The sequence below is a fragment of the Oryza glaberrima genome, chromosome 2, assembly GCF_000147395.1.
Source record: "Oryza glaberrima chromosome 2, OglaRS2, whole genome shotgun sequence".
In the NCBI taxonomy this organism is placed as follows: Eukaryota; Viridiplantae; Streptophyta; class Magnoliopsida; order Poales; family Poaceae; genus Oryza; species Oryza glaberrima.
The window spans coordinates 7,160,527-7,184,346 of NC_068327.1; the positions used below are offsets into that span (position 1 = coordinate 7,160,527).

General features: G+C 43.2%; 2 protein-coding genes across 2 annotated transcripts; both read right to left on the reverse strand.

Moving 5' to 3' along the window:
* Positions 1-2,594: 2,594 nt before the first annotated feature.
* Positions 2,595-6,229, reverse strand: LOC127763532 (auxin-responsive protein IAA7-like). The gene is made up of 6 exons (XM_052288266.1): positions 5,614-6,229; positions 4,839-4,947; positions 3,693-3,946; positions 3,294-3,441; positions 3,009-3,069; positions 2,595-2,916 (listed from the first exon to the last, which is right to left on the reverse strand). The coding sequence occupies exons 1-6, from the start codon at positions 5,900-5,902 to the stop codon at positions 2,875-2,877; spliced, it is 903 nt and encodes a 300-aa protein (XP_052144226.1). The 5' UTR covers positions 5,903-6,229; the 3' UTR covers positions 2,595-2,874.
* A 9,717-nt stretch (positions 6,230-15,946) lies between these two features.
* On the reverse strand, positions 15,947-17,683 carry LOC127761082 (40S ribosomal protein S24-1-like). The gene is made up of 4 exons (XM_052285300.1): positions 17,462-17,683; positions 17,192-17,362; positions 16,340-16,426; positions 15,947-16,237 (listed from the first exon to the last, which is right to left on the reverse strand). Exons 1-4 carry the CDS (start codon positions 17,585-17,587, stop codon positions 16,205-16,207), a joined length of 417 nt encoding a protein of 138 aa, XP_052141260.1. The 5' UTR covers positions 17,588-17,683; the 3' UTR covers positions 15,947-16,204.
* Positions 17,684-23,820: the final 6,137 nt, after the last annotated feature.

The window sequence follows — 23,820 nt, forward strand, 5'->3', positions numbered from 1 at the left end:
CCAGCCATGCTTTATATTTAGGAAATTTTATTATACATTTACAACTTACTAATTTATTTATATACAACATTAATTCACCAACAAATACATAGCATTAATTGTAACCAAGAGCAAAAAAATGTGGTTGGATTCATCATGTCATCTTTCCATTCACTACTTTAAAATGATTTTTCTAGATGAGCACCCGAATAGATTGTAGATAGGCCATAAGTGTTCGTGCCTGCAAAAATTGATCCCGATTTTCCCATACGGCTTCTTAAGAAACCCGTATGCAAGAATCATTTTTTCCAAATGGACCATTTAAAATATCCGCACGTGAAAATGTGGTGTTTAACTTACCCGCATGCAAAAATACCCCTGAAGATTCTCACTTTTGTTTATTCTCTAGTCCTCTCTCTCTCCTACCACCCCTCCCTCCTCTCCACCCTACCGGCAGCGGGCAAGGGCGACGACGACGGCTTCCTCCTCTTCTCCCCCACTCCTCTTCTCCCCTCTCCTCCCTCCCGACGCGGTGGAGGGCTCAAGCAATGGGAGAGGGCGGAGGAGGGATGCGACAGCGGTGACGGATCCGACAATGGTGAGGCGTGTGGTGGCGGATCCGACGATGGGGAGGCGCGGCGGCCATCGCCCGCACGGATCCGACAACGGCGGCTCCGGTGGTGTGGATGAGCGGCGGCGGCGGATCCGATGGTGAAGAGGCACGGGGGCAGCGGATTCAGCTCCCCCTCCCGCGCGTCGACGGTGAAGGCAGTGGGCGGACCCAGCCAACCCTAGCCCCCTACGCCCTACGACAAGGATGAGGACGAGGATGAGGACAGCAGCGACGACGGTGACAACGACGACGATGACGAGGAGGACGGCGGGCATCCGTGATATGGACAATATTACATGACATACAAAAAATAAATAACTTATTGTAGCCATAAATATAGGAGTCAATAAAAAACAATTTTATTTCAAGGTGGTATCAATATCTTTCTTATAATCATAAATCGAGTGGATTTAAAACAAGAAACAATTAGGTATGAGTGTAGTGAGTGTCAATTCGTTGCACCACAATAGAAGGTTCAATTTAGTGGAGTTGCTTTCGGTTGATGTGTCATCGCTTTCGACTCCTTATCCACTAACTTGCATGTGCAGAGTATGTATGTAAAATCAAAATTGACTTCATCCGTTACAACGCACGGGCACTGTGCTAGTAGAAGTATAGAACTCCCCCATATTTTGTAAGAAAAATAACCTAGTAGGGCCAACTCAACTTTATTTGGTAATAGAAAAAAGATAATTTTTTGGTGAGTAGTACTCTCAAATGAGGTTGAGTTTCAACTTATTATTATTTGGTGTTAATATACTTCATGCCTATACTTATCTCTAGTAATTTTTTTCTAGCAAATTGTCTTTCCTAGCTGAATGTAATATAAGTTTATAATCTTTCAGATGCATGAATTATTTAACCAAATACAGAGTGTTCAGTTATTTGGAAACGTGAATCTTTTTCTCTCACGTGATGTCGATGTTTAAGCATTGAAACTATTGGATCCATGCCATTGTAACTTCTTCGGTTATAAAAAAAAATGCCATTACTATTCACTTATTAAAAATGCCATTACAATTTGACTAAAATTAGAGATATACCACTACGTACCCCTTCAATGCACTTATAAAAAATTTTGAACCAAATTACCCCTCCTCCTTCATTCACCCCCTTCTTCCTTACACCAGAACCTCCGCCACCCACACACTAATGTTGTAGGTGAACCACCCCCTCATGTCCTCCTCTATTTGCTTTCTCCCCTACCACCATCAGGGGAGCTCCAAAAAGGGTGACAGCAAGATTTGAGCTTGAAGGGGCTACCACAAACCGCTCCTCGACATGGTCATCACAGTTACCAAGGTTTTCATCGGGGCAGCCCCGCCGCCACCACTATCATCCAAGAGGAGGACGACAAGATCCGCGACTATCTACAACAAGCTCAATGGGATGGCTAGTGATGGAGAGGCCGCGGCTCTATGGTATGGGGATGGACGGTGAGAAGTGGGCCTAGGTGGAGAGGGCGGCAGCCAGCGGACTCGATTGGGATCACCGGATCGGACTGGTGGAAGAGATGACAGAGATTAGTGAGAGGGAGAAGGAAGAAGGGAGTGAAGGAAGGAGAAGGGATAATTTGGTCTAAATTCTTATTGCATTGGAGGGGTACATAGTGGCATATCTCTAATTTTGGTCAAATTATAGCAGCATGTCTTTAAATAGACGAATAGTAATGGTATTTTTCAAAATTGAAGAAATTACAATGGCATGAGTCCAATTAACCATTGAAACTAATTAACTCACTTCTCTGATTTGTTTTATAACAATTGAATGTGCTATATTAAATTAATAACCCAATTAAAGCATATAAAAGCATCATGAAACATCTGAGCTTTGGCCACTGATCGGATGAGCCATTTGCAAGTTGCAACACACGTTGGAGCCTCAGTTTAGGCCCCCTGATCAACGTTTGCAACAAATTTGGCCACATTTCTCTGAATTGATTCCTCTAGCAACAACAATTTCATGTCCAGTAACAGAGAACAAAACTATTAAATGGGTCTCATGCAACAAAGCAACATTCCAAATATCATCTGCCAGAGAATAAACTGCATAAATGTAGAGCATTTAGCTGAACATTTACATGATGGTCATGTCAAATTGCACTCACTTCACACAAGTGTCTTAAACAGAAGGAAGCAAGTTGGTTAAGTAGGAACAGGAAAACCCCAAAAGATCAGCACAGCAAGACATTGAGAGAAAGAGACGATGATACAAGCTCAGAAGATCATATTCTTCTTCACAGCAGGTCACTGAATGTGTCAAAGCAGCTCCAAAAAAGAAGGTCAACACTCAGCTGCTGTTCTTTTCCGTCCAGAGGTTATTAGCTGCATGGATTACATGGCGTGAACAAATTTCAGAATAATGCGGAGATAACAGAGTTTGATGTAATAGAACTAAGGTGGAAAGAGGTACTGACAGATGAAGAGAGGTCAGATGTCTTCAGTACTCTCAGTCTCTTAACTGAAGAAACAAACATCCTGCATGAATTGCAGTATCAGACTATCAGTTAGGAGGCATATGGTCCAGTTTGATGGTAAAATTATTTTCTCCCAGTTTGATAATCAATAAAATTTTTTAAAAAAACAAGGGAATAGACTGCATATCATTTTCAAGCATTGCTGTTTGCATAATCAGTATCCAATAAAAGTAGTAACTTTGTTTACTACTCTCTGAAAATGCAACGGTAAAACGAAAAACTCACCCCCATGGCACATCTCCAACAAGCACCTTGTCGCCTTCATAATCCTCATAAACCAAAGTGTACTCCCCAGTTCCATCTAGCAAGCCAGATATTGCCACATCTTCCTGCTGGCAGTCCTTTGCTCCAGCAGCGAGGGGGTCTCTTTGGGCTTAAATACAACGACGCAAATTGAACACATTGGATCAGATACTAATCCGATAACTCAGCCATTCAAATTTCAAAATACTGAAAATAACGAAGAAATAATTTGCGAACTTTCGAAAGAACAATAAGGAAACAATTTATGCAGTGCCATGGTTCAGTATCAGTGGAAAACTCTTCAGATACTCTATCATAAACTGCAGTCACAATTGAATGATTTGATTGTGTTACAAAACAACAGAGTTGAGGTTCATATACCTGCAAGAAGGCCTCGGAATAGCTTGTCAACCGCTAAAGAAAGCTTCTCATAGCTATCAAAAGCATTCAGATTGATCTTTCTACCAATAGGGACACCATCCATGTTTATCTTTATGAATGGAGCTCTCTTGATCTCTTCTGCTTTTGCAGCCTTCTTTCCATTCTGCAGTTCAAGAGATGCTTTGCTGGATGTAGCCAGATTTCTTCTGAATGTTCGAACCGGAGGCCAACCAACAACAGGAGTACTAGGAGATCTGCATTTCGAGGTTGTCAGGTTGAAAAAGGTTCAGAAATGATCTCCTGTATTATTTTGCAAATAATAACTACAGCAAACTAAAACTAGAGTATCTGACTAGCTATAGTTACTGTTTTTCAAGGTTGAAAAGTTCAGAAATGGTATCATATATTATTTTGCAAAGAATAACTACATCAAACTACAAAATAGAGTATCTGACTAGCTATAGTTATTACCTTTCAATTTCCGTTTTTTGTACAAATCCTAAATCACCTATGCATCAGAAACTATTTCTCTGGAAAAAGGATGTTCAAATTAAAACATACACATTGTAGTAGTCTACATTCAGATCAGGAAGCTTAGTGCCTGATGGTGTACAACACCAGTAAATGATTGCTAGCTAATGCCAAAGCTTTGCCTATATATGGTGACACAAGAGTGGCTTATAAATGGATGCAATCTAAAGGGTGGCATATGATCAATTTTCCTGAAATTATACTTAAGTAAATAATCCTGCAACCAGGTATGTCAGGTGAACTAACAACAACTGTCATGAACAGAAGGGACAAACTAGAAAGTAAACAGCAAACAGTACTACATGTTGACAAAGACAACTGCATCCCTCATAAATGGAGTAGGAGATCTATCTATCTATCTCCATGGATAGCATGCAGGCAGGCAGAAGCAAACAAGCAAAATGGTTTTTGTCATAAATGAGGAGCAGGCATGCAGGAGATGGAGGCATCTCCCTCTTCAATTCATGCAGATGAGGAGGAAATGAGGAATAAAAGAATCAGGAGCTAGTAGCTAGCTACCAATCCAATAGTTGAGTTTGCCCACTCATAAAAAGCAAAAGATTATGGTGCTGTGGAATTTTTGACATGTGAGGAGAGGCCCTTATGATTCCCAACCTTGTCTGGAAGCAGCCATTATTGTTGGATGCAAGTGCATTATTCCCTGTAGCTGGTGGTGGATGTGCCTCTTCTTCCTCTGGGGACCCCTTGTTTTTGTTTGCCTTGCCTGCACAAGAACAAGGAGGAAGAAACAAGATGTGATATCATGCTTCAGAGAACTTTTTCCCCTGCTGTTCTTGACTTTGGAGCATGGCACATGCAATCAAGATTGAAGAAGAACCAATGATGCAATATTCTACTCATATGCAATACTTCTTTTTTTTTGTCAGATAATGGATTTTTCATTAAACAACAATGATATTACCTAGGTTTCTTATGTAAACACACTTACCACAAGTATTTTCTTGAGCAGTGTTTACCACAAGTATATATCAAGTCAACTAAACCTCTGAAACCATACTGTTAAAAGTTCAGTGCACCTATCAGCTCCCCCCAATAAAAACACAAAAAGTTCTTAACAACAATCTTCTTAACAACTAATTTTTCAGGTTTCTTTCCTGCTCATTCTCCTCAGCCAAATTTTAGAAACCACTCCTACTTCAGAGTTGAGAGCAATGGCACACACATTTCTGCTCAGGTCTCAAACGCTGCATTACCCATATATCTAACTAAGTTTCATCAGAAAATGAGGCACATTTTTGTGCTATGTCACAACACCAAAACACTAACAAAAACACACGTATAACTAGATGTCTATTACAGTAACATGCAACTGACATCGCAAGAACACGAGATCAGTTACAGAGTTGTGAACTTTTTCTTTTATCTGTACCTTGCGAGTGGGAGACGAGTGTGGAGTAGCCCAGGGAGAGCATGGAGCTCTTGTCACCATCATCAGCAGCAGCAGCAGCAGCTGCTGCAATGGAGTGCTTCGTCGTCGTCCCCTTGTCCCTGCACGCCGCTCGCCATCCTCCTCCGGGGAGCCCAAGGCTGAGCTCCAGCGTCTTCTCCTCCTCCTCCTGTTCATCGCCATGGCGATGGTGATCGCTTGGCTCCCCCATCCAGCTTCCGCCGAGACGGCCTCTGCTGATCTTCTTCATGCTCTCCGACGCCTCCCCCATCACCCGCTCTCTAGATGTACAGCTCGCCCAAATCCAAGAACAAATCAAGAAAGCAGAAACTAGCTAGCTGAGCTGCTGCTGCTGCTGGTTGCTGTCTTGGCTGCAATGCAAGAGAGAGAGGTGTGAAACAGAGAGCTAGAAAAGGTGTGGGAATGGTAGTAGTAGCTGCAGCTGCAATGCGAGCAACGGCACACGGCAATGTGATGCTCCGATGCGAGTAGCGTCTAGCTGAGCCTGAGCCTGAGCTGAGCTGAGATGCCGCCCATGACGTCCTATCCTGCTACTCCTCCTATCATGCCCTGATAGAGAGAGATTCGTGTTTGCTTCTGCTGCCTACTGCATTCTCTCTCTCTCTCTTTCTCTATATTCCTCTCACTCAAAGATGGAGCAGGTAAAATAGCATACTATTAGCCAGCTATAAATATATTTTAATAAGATAAAAATGAGAGAGAAAAGCAGCGGGTTACAGATCTGTAGCCAGCTGCAGCACGGACTCCAAGACACAATGTGTGTATGATAGGTAGGACCATATATTAATAATATAGTAAACAACTATTGTATGAATTGACTATTAGATCGGTTATAGGTGAATTGGACTAAGTAGTGGGCTATACTATTAAACTGGCTCTAATAATGTGGTGGTTTTGCTTTAGACTAATTAAAGTGCCATTAACAAGCTCATCAGCTAGTAATAGAGTAGTATTAGCAAGAAGATGATGATGATTATGGAGGCAGGACAGCAAGCGACAAGGCCATAGGTGGGTGAGAATGAGATGGTGATGGGGATAATTAGGCGTGCAGCGGAGAAGATTTGCAGGATCCTGCTCTTTTGGCCGCTGCTGCAGTACTCTACTATTCCTATTCGGCTAGTATTCCTTTCTACTCTCTCTCATGGCATCTGTGCCTGCCTGCGTTGGGCCGCGAGCACATTGCTGTTGTGGTTGCCCTGTCTGTCTGTCCGTGTGTCGTCAGGGTCATCAGGATTCAGGGGCAAATGCAAATGCAAATGCAAATATGCAGTGCAGAGAAACTGCAGGCCATGCAGAGGCAGAGGCAGCAGAGCACTGAAAAGGTTACAGTGGCCAAGCAAGCAAGCAAAGGTGACAACCAAACCAAAATATGCTTTGCTTTGCTTTGCTTTGCATTGCTTTGGCTTTGATGATTTCCTCTTCTTCTTCTTCTTCTTGCGCGCGGGCGAGGCCGGCTCCCGAGTTGGTGGTTGTTGGCATGCCAACGGACGACGGGTTGTTGGCTCAAGAAAGCTGCCTTTCTCTTCCTTTCTTGTGAGTTGGGATCAGAGTACTCATCGCTAGCTCTGGGTTCGTTTGTTTGTTTGTTTCGGTGCCTTGCATTGCGTTGCACCTGTAAACAATTGCAGGGATGCAGGTGTGGCATGCATAATGCATTGATTCTTGGAGCAAGCAATGGAGAGTTGTTTTGTTGGAGAATTTTATGTAGAAAGTGGTCTTATGTTGTGTGATACTTCCTCTCTTTTCAAATATTACCTCCGCTTTTTATATATATAACATTGTTGGTTGTTCGTATAATGTTTGTCTATTCATCTTATTAAAAATTTAGTGTAAATTTTTAAAAATATAAGTAAAGGTCAGAGTTTTATATGATAAAATAAAACATAAAAAAATAAATAGCATTTATATAACCTTTTTAAACAGAACATATAATCAAACGTCGCATTAAAAATCAACAACGTCATATATTATAAAATGGAGAGAGTTTAATATTTCTCAGTACAATAGTCTACTTTTCAAGGCATTTAATAGGGTGCGCGCACCCTCAACAGGATCACTCTCCCAACTGATAGTGGTAGCTTGGATCTAATGTTGAAACATGAAACCACTCATTTTGTATTGTAAATGCCCTTCAAAGATAATAGAAGAAATAGGGCATGTTTGGATTGTTGCAACTTTCATGACCATTCTGTTCCTGTACCAAATTTTGGTATTAGCATTTTGGTATTACCAAGATTTGATAATGCAACAAATCAAACATGTTCTTGTCATTTCTATCTTACTAAAAGTTGGCCGTCCCGAAGGTTTTCGCTCTTAAAATCTCTATCATATTTTGGTAAAGCCTACCAATCAAACATAATCAATATTATCAAATTTTGGTAATACCAAAATTTATACTTGGGTATTACCAAGTTTGGTAGGGTTGGTTTGGGCAGCAACAAACCAAAAAGATGCTTACTTTTGGCCTCTGCAAAAATAAATGATAACATTAATATTTGAATCCCAGTGAATAGAGTTATGCATCTACGACTCCCTCCCATGATCACATTGATGTTGCTTTCTCAATGGAGTTATCTTTTGCTTTTTCTTATTTCCTGTTTTGTAAATTTGTAACATCTGTTGGCAACTGAAAATAGAATGTGAAGTGAGCCCATGGAAAAAAAAAAGGCACATTGCACAATTTGCGGAAAAAATAGTTATCTTAGATATCATGCAAAACCTTGCTTGAAACTTCATGCAAAATTACTTGTAGCATGAAACCATCCATGCAAAAAATTGTGAGAGCACAAGAATGCACTTTCTGCATCTAGGAAAGCAAGTGCCCCTAGAGGTCAACAATAATGAGCTGGTGGCAGCATCCAAGCAACAACAGTGTGCAGGTGGTGAGTGACTAACTTCAACTTGGGTGCCATTTTGGACTTTGGAGGGAATCATTGTAGTAGTAACCTCCATCCACCACCTTTGCATAAACCTCTCTCTGGTCCCCTACATCTTTGCTCCTCTTCTTCTTGGTGGCCGTTGGATCAAGGATTCCTTGATCTAGCGTCCTATGTAAGGTTTGTCAATGTTTCTACCGCGAGAGAGAGAGAGTTAGATGAAATTTCCACGCTTCTAATAAATTTAATTCCATTAATCATGTAACTATGTGTTGTCGAATAGACAACCACGTCACGTCGAAGACGTGGTTTTTTTCAACCGTTGTTGGAAAAGTGAAACAGTTGTATTATTTAGTGAAAATTTTTTTTAGAATCCCCCTATTATATGGCCCTAGGAGGCTATTTATAGCCCCATTACAGGTTCTCCCTATTAGGGTTTAGATTTTACAGTGGAATTTTCATTGTTACCCTTATGATAGGGACATTATTGAGGGCACACTGTGTCCTTTACACATATGGGCTCCTACTGGACTTAAATGGCTCGGCCCATCTATCTGCCAAAATTTCCTGAGGACGTAGCGGCCCGCTAGGCTTCCCGACGACAAGGTTCGGTACTTTGGCGAAACCCGTGCCTTCGTGCCGAGGCTTTCGCCGCATCATCTACGCCCGTGCAGCCTTCTGGCAAGGACTCCGCTTGGCGAAGCTGGCGTAACCCAAGCCACGGCTTACACCCATATGGCTTTATTCTCAACCTTCGCCGCCTGCCTCCGGTCTGAGCCTATTGCCCGAGTTTTTGGTTTCGGCAGGTTCGGCCGAAGGCCCTTCGTGGTATGCCTCCAGCACTATGCAAATGTTGCATTTCTAACTCTAGATTTCCTAATAACCTGTAATATGTCCATATTATACAACGGTATAGGCCTATATAATTAGAAATTGACCAGATGGGTGGACTAATAATCTCTACTATTATAAAAACTGAAGATGTTTTTATTGGTCTCTTGGTACACCATCCGTATTTGAGTCTGTCAGTTTGTTCGCTTTTGGAAACACATATCCGTATGTGAGTCGGATTTTAAGTCCGTTTGCTTTTGGAAATAAAAAGAGTCATATAAGAAATCTCTTTAAAAAACTCGCATGCTAATTTAAGATGAAAGTTGGACTCCTAATTGTAGCTCATGATTTTCTAAAGAACTGTCCAAGTGAATTCTCACAATGAATTTCATCATAACTAAACCATATAGCAACAATAAGATTAAAATAGCATTTACCCGTTGTAACGCACGGATACTTTTTTCTAGTTCACCAATAAATTTATGTTTTTTTTAATACCAAATAAAGTTAAGTTGGTCGTACCAGGTTATTTTTCTTGCAAAATATGGAGAGTTCTGTGTAAACGTAGGGGGGGGGCTTTGTGTAAAACTTTGGATCACTAAGAATAAATCACTAAATTTTACTGTGGCTATGCACATACTTCCTCCGTCCTAAAATATAATCATTTTTAGCATAGTGGCAAGTCAAATATTTTCAACATTTACTATTAATAAAAAAAATAAAAAAGATCAATCATGTAAAATTGATGTTACTAGATTTATCATTAAACAAACTATCATAATATTTAACTTTTTTATTTAAAACATCTTACTTTTATATTGATATTGTTGGTCAAAGTAATATCTCGGAGATCGTGCCAAAGTCCAAAAATATTCATATTTTGAGACGGAGGGATCAGTACGAAGGAAAGGGAACATAAGAAGGACGCTTTTAAAGAAGTAGAGAAATATCATCATGTGATTAATAGCAGGATTTTCTAGATAAGTTCCGTACGGATAACAAAGAATAGAAATTTGAAAATGCCCAATTCTACAAGATTATTCTTGGTAGATTTCACCGAGAGAAAAAAGAAATCCAAAAAAAACATGGCATGAATACATGCAGGCGTGGGTGTGTGTTAGATGAGAAGAGAATATATAACAACCAAAATGTGGTATAGTCGGTGATACCATCTTTAGCTAGCTACTTTCTGTTTAGTTTAGGCCATTAGGACGGTGGTCCAAAATACATGTAGGAGTATAAATTGCAGAAAGAAAAGGTAGGTAGGTAGGTGTGGCCAGCCAGGGGCCAGCGCCGCCGCGGCGCGTGCTGCCGGCCGCCGCCGCGCCGTCAACCTTTTGGACGGACGGACGGACGGCGCAGCTAGCAGCTCACAAAGATTATCTGCGGTCAATTGGCCCTCCTGCCGTCCCCTGTACTGGTTCTGCTGATGTGATGACCACATTTTATGATCACAGTTGTGACTTTTCATACTTTTTAAATAATATATTTCATATGCCGTAGATTTATTTTTTTTAACATTTTGGCTAGCAATTTATCCACCACACTTTTGTGGCTGCCCAAATTTGTCTAACGTTAGTTGTGGTAAAGTGTGGCTGGCAACTAAACATGTAAGTTTTCGTATGATTAATCACATTCCTAAAAAAAATGCAGGTCCAGATGCTACCATCGTTGTAATTCAAATTATTTGTGTTTTACATTTGTATCTTAGATCATTATTTTATAAGATATCATTCAAAGCCAGCTCCTACCATTCGTACAACGTGCTTATCGGCAATTTTACAAAATTATAATGGCATGGTTACAATTTTCCCAATAAACTAAGGCCCGGTTTAGATCTCCTGCAAATTTTACATCCTATCATATCGAATGTTTGGACATATACATAAAGTATTAAATATAGACGAAAAAAATAACTAATTATACAGATTACGTGTAAATTGCGAGACGAATCTTTTAAGTCTAATTGCGACATGATTTAGGCTTAATAAATTCGAATTAAATCTGAAAATATATTGTTCATTCAATTTTTTGTTAGAAATATTCGGTATGCAAAATCTTTTGCACAAATATACCATCAGTCTCGCACAACCATTGCGCAAAAATAACGTGGAAATGACGTCGCGACCGGTATCGCGTAGTGAAAGTGCGAGATCGCACGGTCTCGCGCGGTCTCGCTCAAGTAAATTGCGATACCGTGCCTTGCCGATTTAATTAGCGATTAATTATCTGATAACAATCCGGCCCAGGTGGGGTCTCGATAACTTAAGGTTGCCCGGAACTCAACAGTTCATAGGCACACCCACTCGGGGAAATACCCAATCTCCCTAAAAGACTAGTCCAATAGGGAAAGGGTGGCTCTCCCTTTTAAAGTGGCTTCCTCCTCTCAAGCTAAGCAAGGTGGGATTATTCAGAGGCTCACATGGTCGCCGCCCAACTTTTGCGTCTTTGCCAGTGGGTAACAGTGGAGGATGTCCTCATCATTATCCTGATTAGCGATCGCTAATCAAATGGAACCCATTGGACAGTGTCGTTGATTGCTTCAGGGAGACCGTTCGGTCTCGCTCTTCCATTCCGCAAGACCGTGCGGTCTCGCGCTTTCACCGTGTGATACCATTTTCGCACAACGAATGTGTGACACCGACGGTATATTTTTGCACAGGTTTTTGCATCCCGAATATTCCTGAGAAAAAAATGAATGAACAGTATATTTTCAAATTTAATTCTAATAAATTCATCTCGCGGTTTACACGCGGATTCTGTAATTTGTTTTGTTGTTAGACTACATTTAATACTTCAAATGTGTGTCCGTATATCCGATGTGATACGTCAAAACTTTACACCCATGGATCTAAACACGGCCTAAACTAAACATTTGATTGGGGAAGACAAAACAAGTTCCTTTTTTTTTTGACAAAAATAAATCCGTGCGGTATTATTTGACCGCACGGGATAATCGATTATCCCATGCGGTCCACTTAACCCGACCGTACGGAAAAATGATATTCTGCGCGGTTGGGCCGCCCGCACACGAAAATATTTATTTTTCCAGACACCTGGGTCCAGACGGGGAAAACCTCCGCATGGAAAAATCAATTTGACCGCAAAAAAAATAGTTTATATAGTAGTGTGGTTATATTAATCAGCTATCGTTGCATCGGAGTTTGTGGAAATAGAGAATAAATGTATTTGGAGGACATAAAGAGAAATAATTGCATTGAAATTTGATAAAATATGGATATTTAGTTCTTTTTTATGTGTTGATATGTGTGTGATGGATGAAAAATAAATATATTTTTATGGCCCCTTTGAATCAAACGATTTTTGGAGAAATTTTATAGGATTCTATAAAAAATTTTTCCTATTTGACCCTTTCATACAAAGGATTGGAGCTTTTTAAATCATATGAAATTCCTATGGAATGACTCATTGCACATAGATTTTGAAAAAACACTTAGCAAGAACTCAAAACTCTTAGAAAATTTTCTTTGATTTTATCTCTCTCATCAGATTCCTTTGTTTTTTATGCGATTCAATCAACCAGTCACTTATGTATGTTTTACATTTTCATTCCTATCATAATCCTGTATTTTTTTCTATTCTTTTTTTTCCTTATGCGATTCAAAGGAGACCTTAGGGCATGTTGATCCAACCCTAAAATTTTACGCCCTGTCACATCGAACGTTTAAACACCTATATGAAGTATTAAATATAGGCTTAGAAAGAACTAATTGCATAGATTGCGACTACTTGGCGAGACGAATCTTTTAAGCTTAATTGCTCCATGATTTGACAATGTAGTGCTACAGTAAACTATGGTAATGACGGATTAATTAGGATTAATAAATTGGTCTCACAGTTTACTGGTGGATACTGTAATTAGTTTTTTATTAGTGTCCAAACACCCTATACGACACCATATATAATAACCGATGTGACACATCAAAATTTTACACCCTTATATATAGACACCCCTTTAGCATACTACAAATCGGTAGAAACGGGTCTACACGAAGGAGGAGGACAACACGTGAGCTGAGTAGTACGAGTAATCGAGATCAGGTTGTGATGTGACCGACCAAACAGGACGACGTGTATACTGTTGCAGTAGTACATTGCATTGGAGGCAGATTAACTTGTCCACGTGGCGACCGGCTGGCAAAATTCGGGCTTTCTTGGCAGAGGAGAGGAGCAGTAGCAGCTTTGCAAATTGCCATTGTCTCGTGTTGCTCCTCTCTGCAGCTGGTTCAGTTGGTGCTGTGTGCCTGTGCAAAATGAAAATGCAGACGAGACGACTTCACCAACGCGAGAACGAAAATGCAGACGACTCCAATCTACCAACAAGACAACGGTTTCTATGAAATCGTAGCGTTTTTGCCTGTATTTCTATTCCCTCTACTTCTCTACTGACAATGTTGGATTTGATATTAAAACATGCCATTCTAATTTTCTCGGTTATAAATATATACGCTACACCTGTTGGGCCGTGCAGCCCACTTGAGTAAGCCTGGGCCGATGGCACCATCGTTCGTTGGAATAAGTTCATCTGACGTCCTTTAACTTGTCAACAAATCCGATTTTCACCTTCAAGATACAATTGGTCCCTCAATTGTCAAAACCGGTGTAATATAGATCTCAAGGTGGTTTGGATAGCAGTTTTAATTGATGTGACGCCTAAGTGGCTAATTTGACTCGGTCTTCATCTGACATGGCATATGAAGCAAAAATTTAACAATTTTAAAAAATAAAACAAAATATATAGACCTACATGTCAATCAAATAATAAGATTAAAAAATAATGGAACCCACATGATAGTGCCCCCCACTTCCTTCACCTCATCCTTTCCCCCTCTCTTCCTCTTCTAGGCTTCCATCCTCCATCCTCCGGTGCTCCCACAGCGACGACATCCCAGGCGTCGAAGTGGGTGACCGTTGGCCACCTATGGCTTGCGGGCTCAAGAACGTCGGCGGTGGTTAGAGGAATAGGGAGAGGAGGACGGCGAGCGCACTGAGCGGTGGAAGAGGAGGGGTGTGCAGCAGGCGGCGGGAGTGAAGCAGACGCTTTCCTTTCCCTCTAGATCTCCGCCCCCTCGGCTCCGGCTCCACCGCCGTCGACCAACGCTTATGCGCGGAGGAGGACCGACCGCCCGCGCTGTCCCTTGCTCCTGCCTCATCTCCCATAGCCTCCATCCTCACCACGCGGAGGAAATACGGAGGCGGTCACCTGCTTCGACAACGACGCCGCAAGCGATGGCCCCCGCCGACTACTTGTGCGACTCCTGGGCCAGCTGCGTGAGCCGTGCCTTAGCTTTCACTGCACCACGAGCACATGCTCCGATAACTACCACAGAGGCCGCGGACAACAACCTAGTCGCTTTCCTTCTCACCCCGTTCTCCTCTTGCACCCAGTAGATCTGCCAGGTCACCAGGAGTGTAGTGCGGCAGCCCTAGAGGCATGATGTCCGACGGAAGAGGAGAGGGGCGGTGGCCATAGGGGAGAAGGGCAGCGACCGGCGGGAAGGAGCTAGGCGACGGCCACGACGTCACCGAGTTCGACCGCCGCAGGGAAGTCTAGGGACCTCCGCTCCTACATCGCCGTCGTGCCTCCTAAGCTCCCACCGCGGGGAGGCTAAGCACTGAACCCACAGCAAGTCAGCAACCACGCGGATTCGGGTCCCCTCCCGATGATGATGGACCCAATAGCCAGTCACCGCTAGATCCCCTCCCGCCGCGTCTCCTCCCGCCGTTGCTAGTCGTTGAGTTCCCCTTTTCGAAGGCCGACATGACCATTCCCTCCCTCTACATAGTTGCTTCCTTCGCCCTGTAGGCGGTGGTCTCCATTGCGATGGAAGAGGAGCAAGCCGGCGGCGACCTCGTCTCCCTTCGAGCGGTGCCAGTGAAGCCGCCCGCCTCCCTTCTCCCTCTCCGCGTGTGCTCACCGGTCGACGAGGAAGCTCGAGGAGAGAAGAAGGATGGCTGGGAGGAGGCACCAACACTGCCGTCCGTGGAGGCGATGAGCCGGTGACAGGAGAGGACTGTGGGATCCACTGATATGTGAGTCCACCTATTTCTTTTATCTTTTATCTAACTGATATGTGGGCCCTACATGTTTTTTAATTTTTAATTTTTATATGTTGCTTTTAGTGCCTCATCACTACCACAGAGAACAAGGACAAATTAGCCACATATACACCACATGAGCTAAAACCACCATCCAAACCGTCGAGGGACCTCGTTTGCTTTGTAGGTTGGAGGACTAGTTATATCTGGTTTTTGGGTGGAAGGACGAAAATCTAGGCAACAAATTGAACGACCACAAGTGAACTTATTCCTTTCAATTTTAAGTTGTACGGTTAAAAAGCCCATCTGCAAACTGTGCAATTTGACTGATAGAAATTCATTTGGCATCAACACAGGGCACAAGGTAGCATTCGGCAACCCAGGTTAACAGACCTTGATTTCTCCATATCATTACAGCTCACAGCAAGAAATACGATGTCAAAAAGAGCCGAATAATTCACTTAATCAATGACCACAACAGAAGGCCCGAGTGAAGAACAAGACCAATAAACCTTGTGCCAGTGAACTAAGAGCAGGAAAGCTGATTAAGAGCCAATTTATAGGGACACTGAGATGGTATGCTGATCAAAGCCAAGTCACAGTAAACGCAGCAATGTAATGTAACAGGGGGGCATATGTCAAAATGCTCAAAAAACTTTTTTTTTCTAGCAGATCAATCCATATTCTGCGAATAGCGACAAGGAGATGCGCTAAGGGGTACAAAAATTGATAGTGGGCGGAGAACTTAAGGCAGCTAAGGTGGTATGTCAATTCAACACCATTGCTTACTTCTTCTTGCCTGCATCTCCAGCCTTTGTCTGCAAATTCGACACAAGCAAGCAGTTTAGTTACATGTAGTTAGCAATGCGGTTTATAACTCCTATAATAATAGAACTTGGCGGTCAGGTAAGTATATAGACCTTCTTCACACCACGGATCTTCTTTGCTCTGTTCTTCCTCTCCTTCATCTGCTTGCGAGACTTCTCAACCTTGGTGGCGAGGCCATTCTGTAGGTATGGCAGCAAAAAGAAAATGAGAAAGACAAAATACATAAAACATGGGCTTTCATAGTGTTTCACGAGTTAAGTTGATATGCATCATGGAAAAGTTGAATTCCAAAACCCATGAAAATAATTAATAGGTACACCTGCCACCTGAAGCTTTAGGCAATGAAACTCATTAAGTTTGGCAGCATGCAGTAATGCATAAAGCTAGTGAAACAGCTCGGAATCAAGCACTACATGCAACAGCATATTATGCATGTCAAAAGATGAGTATTCAAGCATGATTTAACCAATTTTTCATGTTATAAGTTCTGTAATCATCATGCAGATTAGTAGAAACCACCACAAATTGCAGTAATTCCTAGAATAAGATGGGAAGTCAAACCCACACCGCTTCAGCAGTACATGTTTTACACACTACCCAATACAATCGCGCTAACATTCTGAACATAAAAGTCATAGTTTGCTAACAAAGGCAACGATGCTAGTAAAATACATCATTTAAACGCATAAGAATGTGATTCATTACTTCCAAACCACATTTTACAAGAAATGGTGCTCTACTGATCAACATCAAAAAAAACACCGATCAACAAGAACCAACAATACTATATTTTTCAAAATGGTAATCCCAAGTGAAATTTACTCCTTTTTCCCATCAGACAACTACTCTAGTAGTACTAGATTGTTCAGATTTCAGCATAGCATCACGATTAAACTAAACTATCAAGAGCAGGGCGAGATCAACGAGACAAGAGAGGCGCGTACCCTGATGAGCCTGTACTTGGGCTCGTACTTCTTGGCGGCGTCGAGGTTGTCGTAGATGAGTCCGAATCCGGTGGACTTGCCTCCTCCGAAGTGGGTGCGGAACTTGAACACGAAGATGCAGTTGGAGTCCTTCACCTCGTACAGCTTCGCCAGCTTCTCCTTCAGATCCGCCTGCACACACGCACACGCACACGCACGCATGAGCCTCACGCCGGCGGCGGGAAACCCTAGCCCGGACGGTCACCGGAGGAGGAGGAGGATGCGACGCACCTTGGAGACGTTGGCGCGGCCCGGGTGGAGCACCTCGAGCACGAACTGCTTGCGGGAGAGGAGGCGGTTCGTCATGAACTTGCGGGTGCGGAGCGTCACCGCCGGCGCCGTCTTCGTGTCGGCCATGCTTGCGTCGGTGGTGTCCTCGCCGGAGATTCCTCGCTGCGGCGGCGAGAGAGGAGCGGCGAGCGGCGGCGGCGGCGAGGGAGACGCGGGTTGGGGTGGTGGGGGCTTATATATACCACCCCGAACAAACCCTAGGTCTGGCTTGGGCCGCTTGGTAGAATGGGAATATTGGGCCGGTTATAATGGGCCTGAAGAGATAAATGGGCCGTTTTTTTATTGGGCCTCTCAGCTACCGGTCCGATCATATCAACCAGTCAAACCTGGCACGTGCAGATGAGCACAGCATAGCATTCAGCTACTGAGCTACCTAACCAAATTTCCTTTTTTTTTAGAAGTAACCTAATTTCTTGCACATCACATGTAGTAGTAGCTAGTAGGGCCGAGTTTAGTTCTACATTTTTTTCAACAAACTTTTAACTTTTTCATCACATCAAAATTTTTCTACGCACATAAACTTTTAACTTTTTCGTCACATCGTTTCAATTTCAACCAAACTTCTAATTTTGGCGTTAACTGAACACATTCTACCTAGCTTGCTCTAAACTGAAGTGAAGCGTAACTCAGGTATATATAGCTGCTGCTGCTACTTGAACATTAGCTAAATCCGATTGATCATTTCAGTGGCTTAATTTAGTATATGGTTTTAGTTAGTAGAAAATTAAGCGAAATCGCGATCGATGTGCCCGGCGGTGACGGGGGCGACGCTGTTCGCGGTGGGGGTGATGCTGTGCCCGTTCCCGGCGCTGGTGCCGTCGTGCCGGAACCTCACCGCCGTGCTGCCGGAGCTATGGGACCTCCTCGCCGCCGTCTACTTCCACATCCGCGACGAGCTCCACCAGCTGCTCGTCCGCCGCTCGCCGCCGCACGACGACGGATGATATACATGATGATTTGATCCATGACAAATTCGAGATCGATCGATTCTTCCATATGCATATGTTAGATATATTCGCGCTAATTAAGTTCCCTTTTTCCTTCGAATTGATCGTGTGGGTCATGCATGTGTGTGTGTGATATATAGCTCACTCTTGGGTCCTTGGATCCGGATTGATTGATGTTTTGAATTTCTTGTGGAGAAATTGGTAAGCTAGCTAACTTGTTTCTGGCTAGCTTGTTTGGATGAATAATATATACTCCCTTCGTATTTTAATGTATGACGCCGTTGACTTTTCGACCAACGTTTGACCATTCATTTTATTCAAAATTTTTATGCAAATATGAAAATATTTATGTCATGCTTAAAGAATATTTAATGACGAATCAAGTCATAATAAAATAAATGATAATTACATAAATTTTTTTAATAAGACGAATGGTCAAACGTTGGATAAAAAATCAACGGCGTCATACATTAAAATATGAAGGTAGTATTTGATTGGGTTATGTATGATGATCATCTCACTCGTACCGTTGGTCACGCGAGTGCACGAGTACAGCTACCAATACTGCAGGGTTTGTTTCATTAATTGTTGAATGCTTTTAGTTACTGTTTGTTTCAGCTTAAGATTACTATAATCTATATTATTAAATTAGATTATTTTAAGCTGAATTATAATAAGCTAATATAAAATAAGCTGCGAGTTGTTTGTTTCTTCGGATTATTGAAGGCATCTAAGGGTAGTGCGTCATTAACCACCAATAATCTGAAAAAAAAAACTTCTCCAGAGGAGATTATTAGATTATAGTAATCTGGCTTACAAATTATAATAATCTATTATAATAATCTACTTGTTTGTTTCAGCTTACTCATAATAATTTAGATTATAATAATTCTAAGCTGAATCAAATAGGACCTTAGCCTTGGTTGCATCTATCTATTGAGTGATTGAGTTATCTGGATCATATGACATGCTATTTGGTTAGTTTCCGATGGATGCGGATAAAAATATGGATATCCAAACTTTGTTGCGACACTGCTATCCACAGAACACAAAATGTACATCATCCCGCTTGTAGGCCTAGTTCTATAGCAAACTTTCTCATTTTCTTAAAGAGAAATTGTATGGTTCTTGAAAAAAATATCTCAAGATAACTAAATTTTATATTTATATTTTTGGTACCTTGAGATAATAAATTTTACAGTAGAAAATCTATACCTCCGTTACCTTCTGAAGAAATAGTAAAATTACCCTTCTTTAATGGTGCTTTAGCCTACAACACTAGCGCATGCTGTTAATATTATTTCAACTTGCAAATAGCAATCTAAATTAATAGCCATGTATTTATGTCGCTTCGTTAATTTCACATGTATTTATACTTGTTATATCGATCGTATGTGTTGAATTCAATCGGCATCATTTAGCCTATTATCTAATGGTTTATTTGAAATTAGCTAGGTTTTCATGTTTCAAGAAATATTTATTTCCATACTTGTGTCCAATATTAAATATTTATTTGTATTCGAAATAATATGTATTTATTTCAGTTATTCATATTCATTTTTGTCTTTGATTAAAAATATAAGGGTTAATTAGATCCATGCCGCTGTAACTTTTTATTTATAAAATGCAATTACTATTTGTCTATTTGGAGACATGCCATTACAATTTGACTGAAATTACAGATATACCACTATGTATCTCTTCAATGCAATTATAAAATATTTGGACCAAAATTACAAATATGCCATTGAAAATATGTCGATTCAGGTAAATTCATCTTCTTCCTCCATCTTCTCCCTCCCTTTTTTTTCTCATCTCTCTCCACCACCTCAACGGAGGGGACTAGGTGGGCATGGCCGCCATGGCGAGGTCCAGGGCCCCCTCGTTGTCGACATGGACTAGGCGGTGCTGCCATCATGTGGTCACGGCTTGGCGGCCTGGATCCGCACCCCTGTGGCCGCGGCGGCGGCATAGCCAGGCCCAGCAGGTGATCCCGAGCAGCAGCGACGCTAGCAAAGGTGCCCCGGTGAGCCCTAGCATTGACAATAGTGACCCTAGCCGCGGCAACGCTAGCGACGACGCCGGCGAAGTCCCTGCATCGCCCGCTGAGGAGACGGCCGCCACACGTCCAGATCCGCTCCTCCCCACGCCACCAGACGTACCGCCGCTCCTTGACCGCTTGTTATTCCGCCAGCCGCCGCCACTGGGAACATTCCGTGGCGAGATATGAGAAAAAAATGAAGAGGGGGAAGATGGAGGAAGAAGATGAATCTGACATGTGGGTCCCACGTGCAGATGAGGAAGAAGATGGAGATGGATGGAAAAAGTGACGGCATTGGCATGATTCCAATTTTGTAAAATTTCAATGGCACGACTACGAATAAACGAATTGTTGTGGCATTTATCTGAATCGACATATTTACAATGTCATGGATTCAATTAACCCTAACAAGAACCGGAGCTTTTTGCAACGATTTGTGCTGCGGCACCATGGACGAATGGATGATGAGTGGAGAACAGAAAGAGCGCCCGTCCGGTAGGCTGGATGGGAATCGCCGGATCGGACCAGTGTAAGAGATGACAAAGATTAGTGAGTGGAAGAAGGAAGAAGGGGTGAATAAGGAAGGAGGAGTGGTAATCTGGTCCAATTCTGTTTTATAATTGCATTGAAGGGATATGAAGTGTACTTGTATATCTTCAATTTTGACCAAATTACAATGACATGGCTCTAAATAGACGAATAGTACGTAACGGTATTTTTTAAAATCGAAGGAGTTATAATAGCTTGATCCAATTACCCAGAATATAAAAACAAATACGGAGCGAGCATTATTCATTTGTATCCACACTGTTTAAATAGGCTTCTGGGAAAAAAAAACTTGCCAGGTCTGCTGGAAAGTGTTGTGTATTATGTAAAGTTTTTTTTTCTTTTTTTTACAAGTAGTGTTATGTGAAGTTCAAAATCCCAGCCCACACGAGCCGAGATTGAGGCCCATGAATACACGGCCTGAAGGTGACTTGCTCAGATTGTTAGGCCCTAAAGTCAGCCAATAGGCAGTTGGATGCTGTTATACTTCATAAGTAGGAAAAAGTACACCGAAGGTCTCATCCCCCACCTGCAAAACCAGATATCTGATGTCTTTTAACTAATCAAAACAGGTCACAATAGGTTCTTTGGTGGTTTTGACCCCTGGATTTATCCTACATGACGGATGAGTTAGTGTGGGACCCACATGAGCCCCACATGTCAGGATGCCACATCATCTATCTCCCTTCCTCCTCCTCCTCCTCCCCCTCCTCTCTCTCTCTCTCTCTCTCACTCTTTTCTTTTCTTCTCTGGGCAAGCCGGCCAGCAGCTGGGGAGGAGGCCGCTAGGGCGAGGCGGGAGAGAAGGAGGCGGCAGACAACACGGCAGCGACGCCGACGACACGGGAGGACGCGCCCGTGGCAACGATGATAGGGACTGCTCGGGGTAGTGGTGGGGGTGCGACTGCTCCTCATCCTCTCCCGCTCACGCGCGCTCAAGCCACTGGCCACCGCCACGTCTGCCGCGACGGCCGCGCTCAAGACCCTGCGTGTGCTAGCCGCCGCCTCGTCCCCGCTCGTCGTAGTCCTCGCGACGTCCAAGGCGACCTCCAAGTCCTACAAGGCGGCACGCACACTCAGTCCCGCCACATGCCTCCCTTCCCTCCCTTCCGACAAGTGCCTGAAGGCCGCCTTTGCCGCCGCCACGTCGCTTCTCTGCCTCACGCCGCCCCCCTCTCCCCGTCACTTCCCCCACCGATGTCGCGGCCCTCGTATTCCTCAAGTCTGGGTACAAGCTGTCCAAGAACACGGCGGCGACGACGAAGACACAGGTGGATGCAGCCGTGGCGACGACGACAGGGAGGATGCGGCGGCGACGACACGGGAGAAGGGAGGCGACGGCAGCTGCGACGCTCGAGAAAGGAGGCGGTGGCTAAGGCAGCCCGTGCGACCTCGTGGTCGAACCGTCTGAGTGGCCCGGGAGGCGTCGGCGGCGGCGCGGGCGAACTCGAGGATGAAGATCCCGCACGGCGGCGAGGTGAGCGACCTCGACAGCATCACGCCTGCTGTCGATGACCCCCACCTCCCCGTCGACGCCCGCGCACGGCCGCTGCACGCCTGCACCGTTCTCGCCTCGCTATCGCCTCCCCGGGCCCATCTTTGGCCGCTGCGGAGCTCCGCCGGGAGGCCGCCGTGCTTCCTCACTACGGCCACTATCGCCGGCGTCGCGGCGCTGCCCTCCTCCTCTCCCGCCTCGCCCCGCCGACCGGCCTACAGGTAGAGAGAGATAGGAGGAACTGAGGAAGAAAAGAGGGAGGAGAGAGATGATGTGGCAGCGTGACATGTGGGCCCACGTGGGTCCCACGCTGACTCAGCCACCATGTAAGATAAAATCAGGGTCAAAACCACCGAAGGATCTATTGTGATCGGTTTTGATTAGTTAAGGGACGCCGGATATCTGGTTTTACGGTTGGGGGACCTTCGGTGTACTTATTCCTCATAAGTATTTGCTCCACGCGCTTTGCATTACGAGTCCATGTTAGTGTTAGACTTTAGAATTTGTTGGGCTGGCCATGTAAATTCCATGTCTCTTCTGGACCAAAAACCTGCTCGCCTAGGCCCACTGCTCGCGCCTAGGCCCAGTGTAATTGCATTGGGAAATTGAAAAGATTTTTTTTTAAAAAAATAAGAATCAAGCGCTTGAAGTCACTCGCACTAAATAAATTATCATCTAATGAATTGAAAGAAATAGCGTCAAACAACACTACAAGTTGGAAACTGGCCTGGCCAAATTGGCTATGTGTGGTCGTGCATCCAGTTCAACTGAGATTCCAATTAATTCTAGAGTCGATATAGTGTTCACCAGTTTTTGAAAAATATACACGTGTGTGCGTCCAATGAATTCGTGTGTACCACATTTTGAGAATTTGTTTGGGCAATCTGAAACATCGGGAACTAAATTGATACTTAGAGCAAAACTCTACGTACCATATCGGTTATTCACCCTTAATATACCTACGGGTACAGAAACACGAATACTTACTCTACTATAAAAAAATTCATGGAAATTTTAGCAGCAAATTGCAAGGGTTGTGTAAATGTATGAAGGAGGATATATACAAAACCAAAACTAGGAGTAAGCAAACCGCAAGATGAGATATTTTTGGGAGAAAATTAAACCACAAGATGAGATCTGAAAGTCGCTAGAGTCCAACTATCCATAACAGTTGGAGACTTGTATGCCTCGCCAACCTTGTATAAATAAGATGCTACATTTCTCTTCTTGCTTTCCATGAATATGCTGCTGGTCTCCTCAGAAATTCTCCA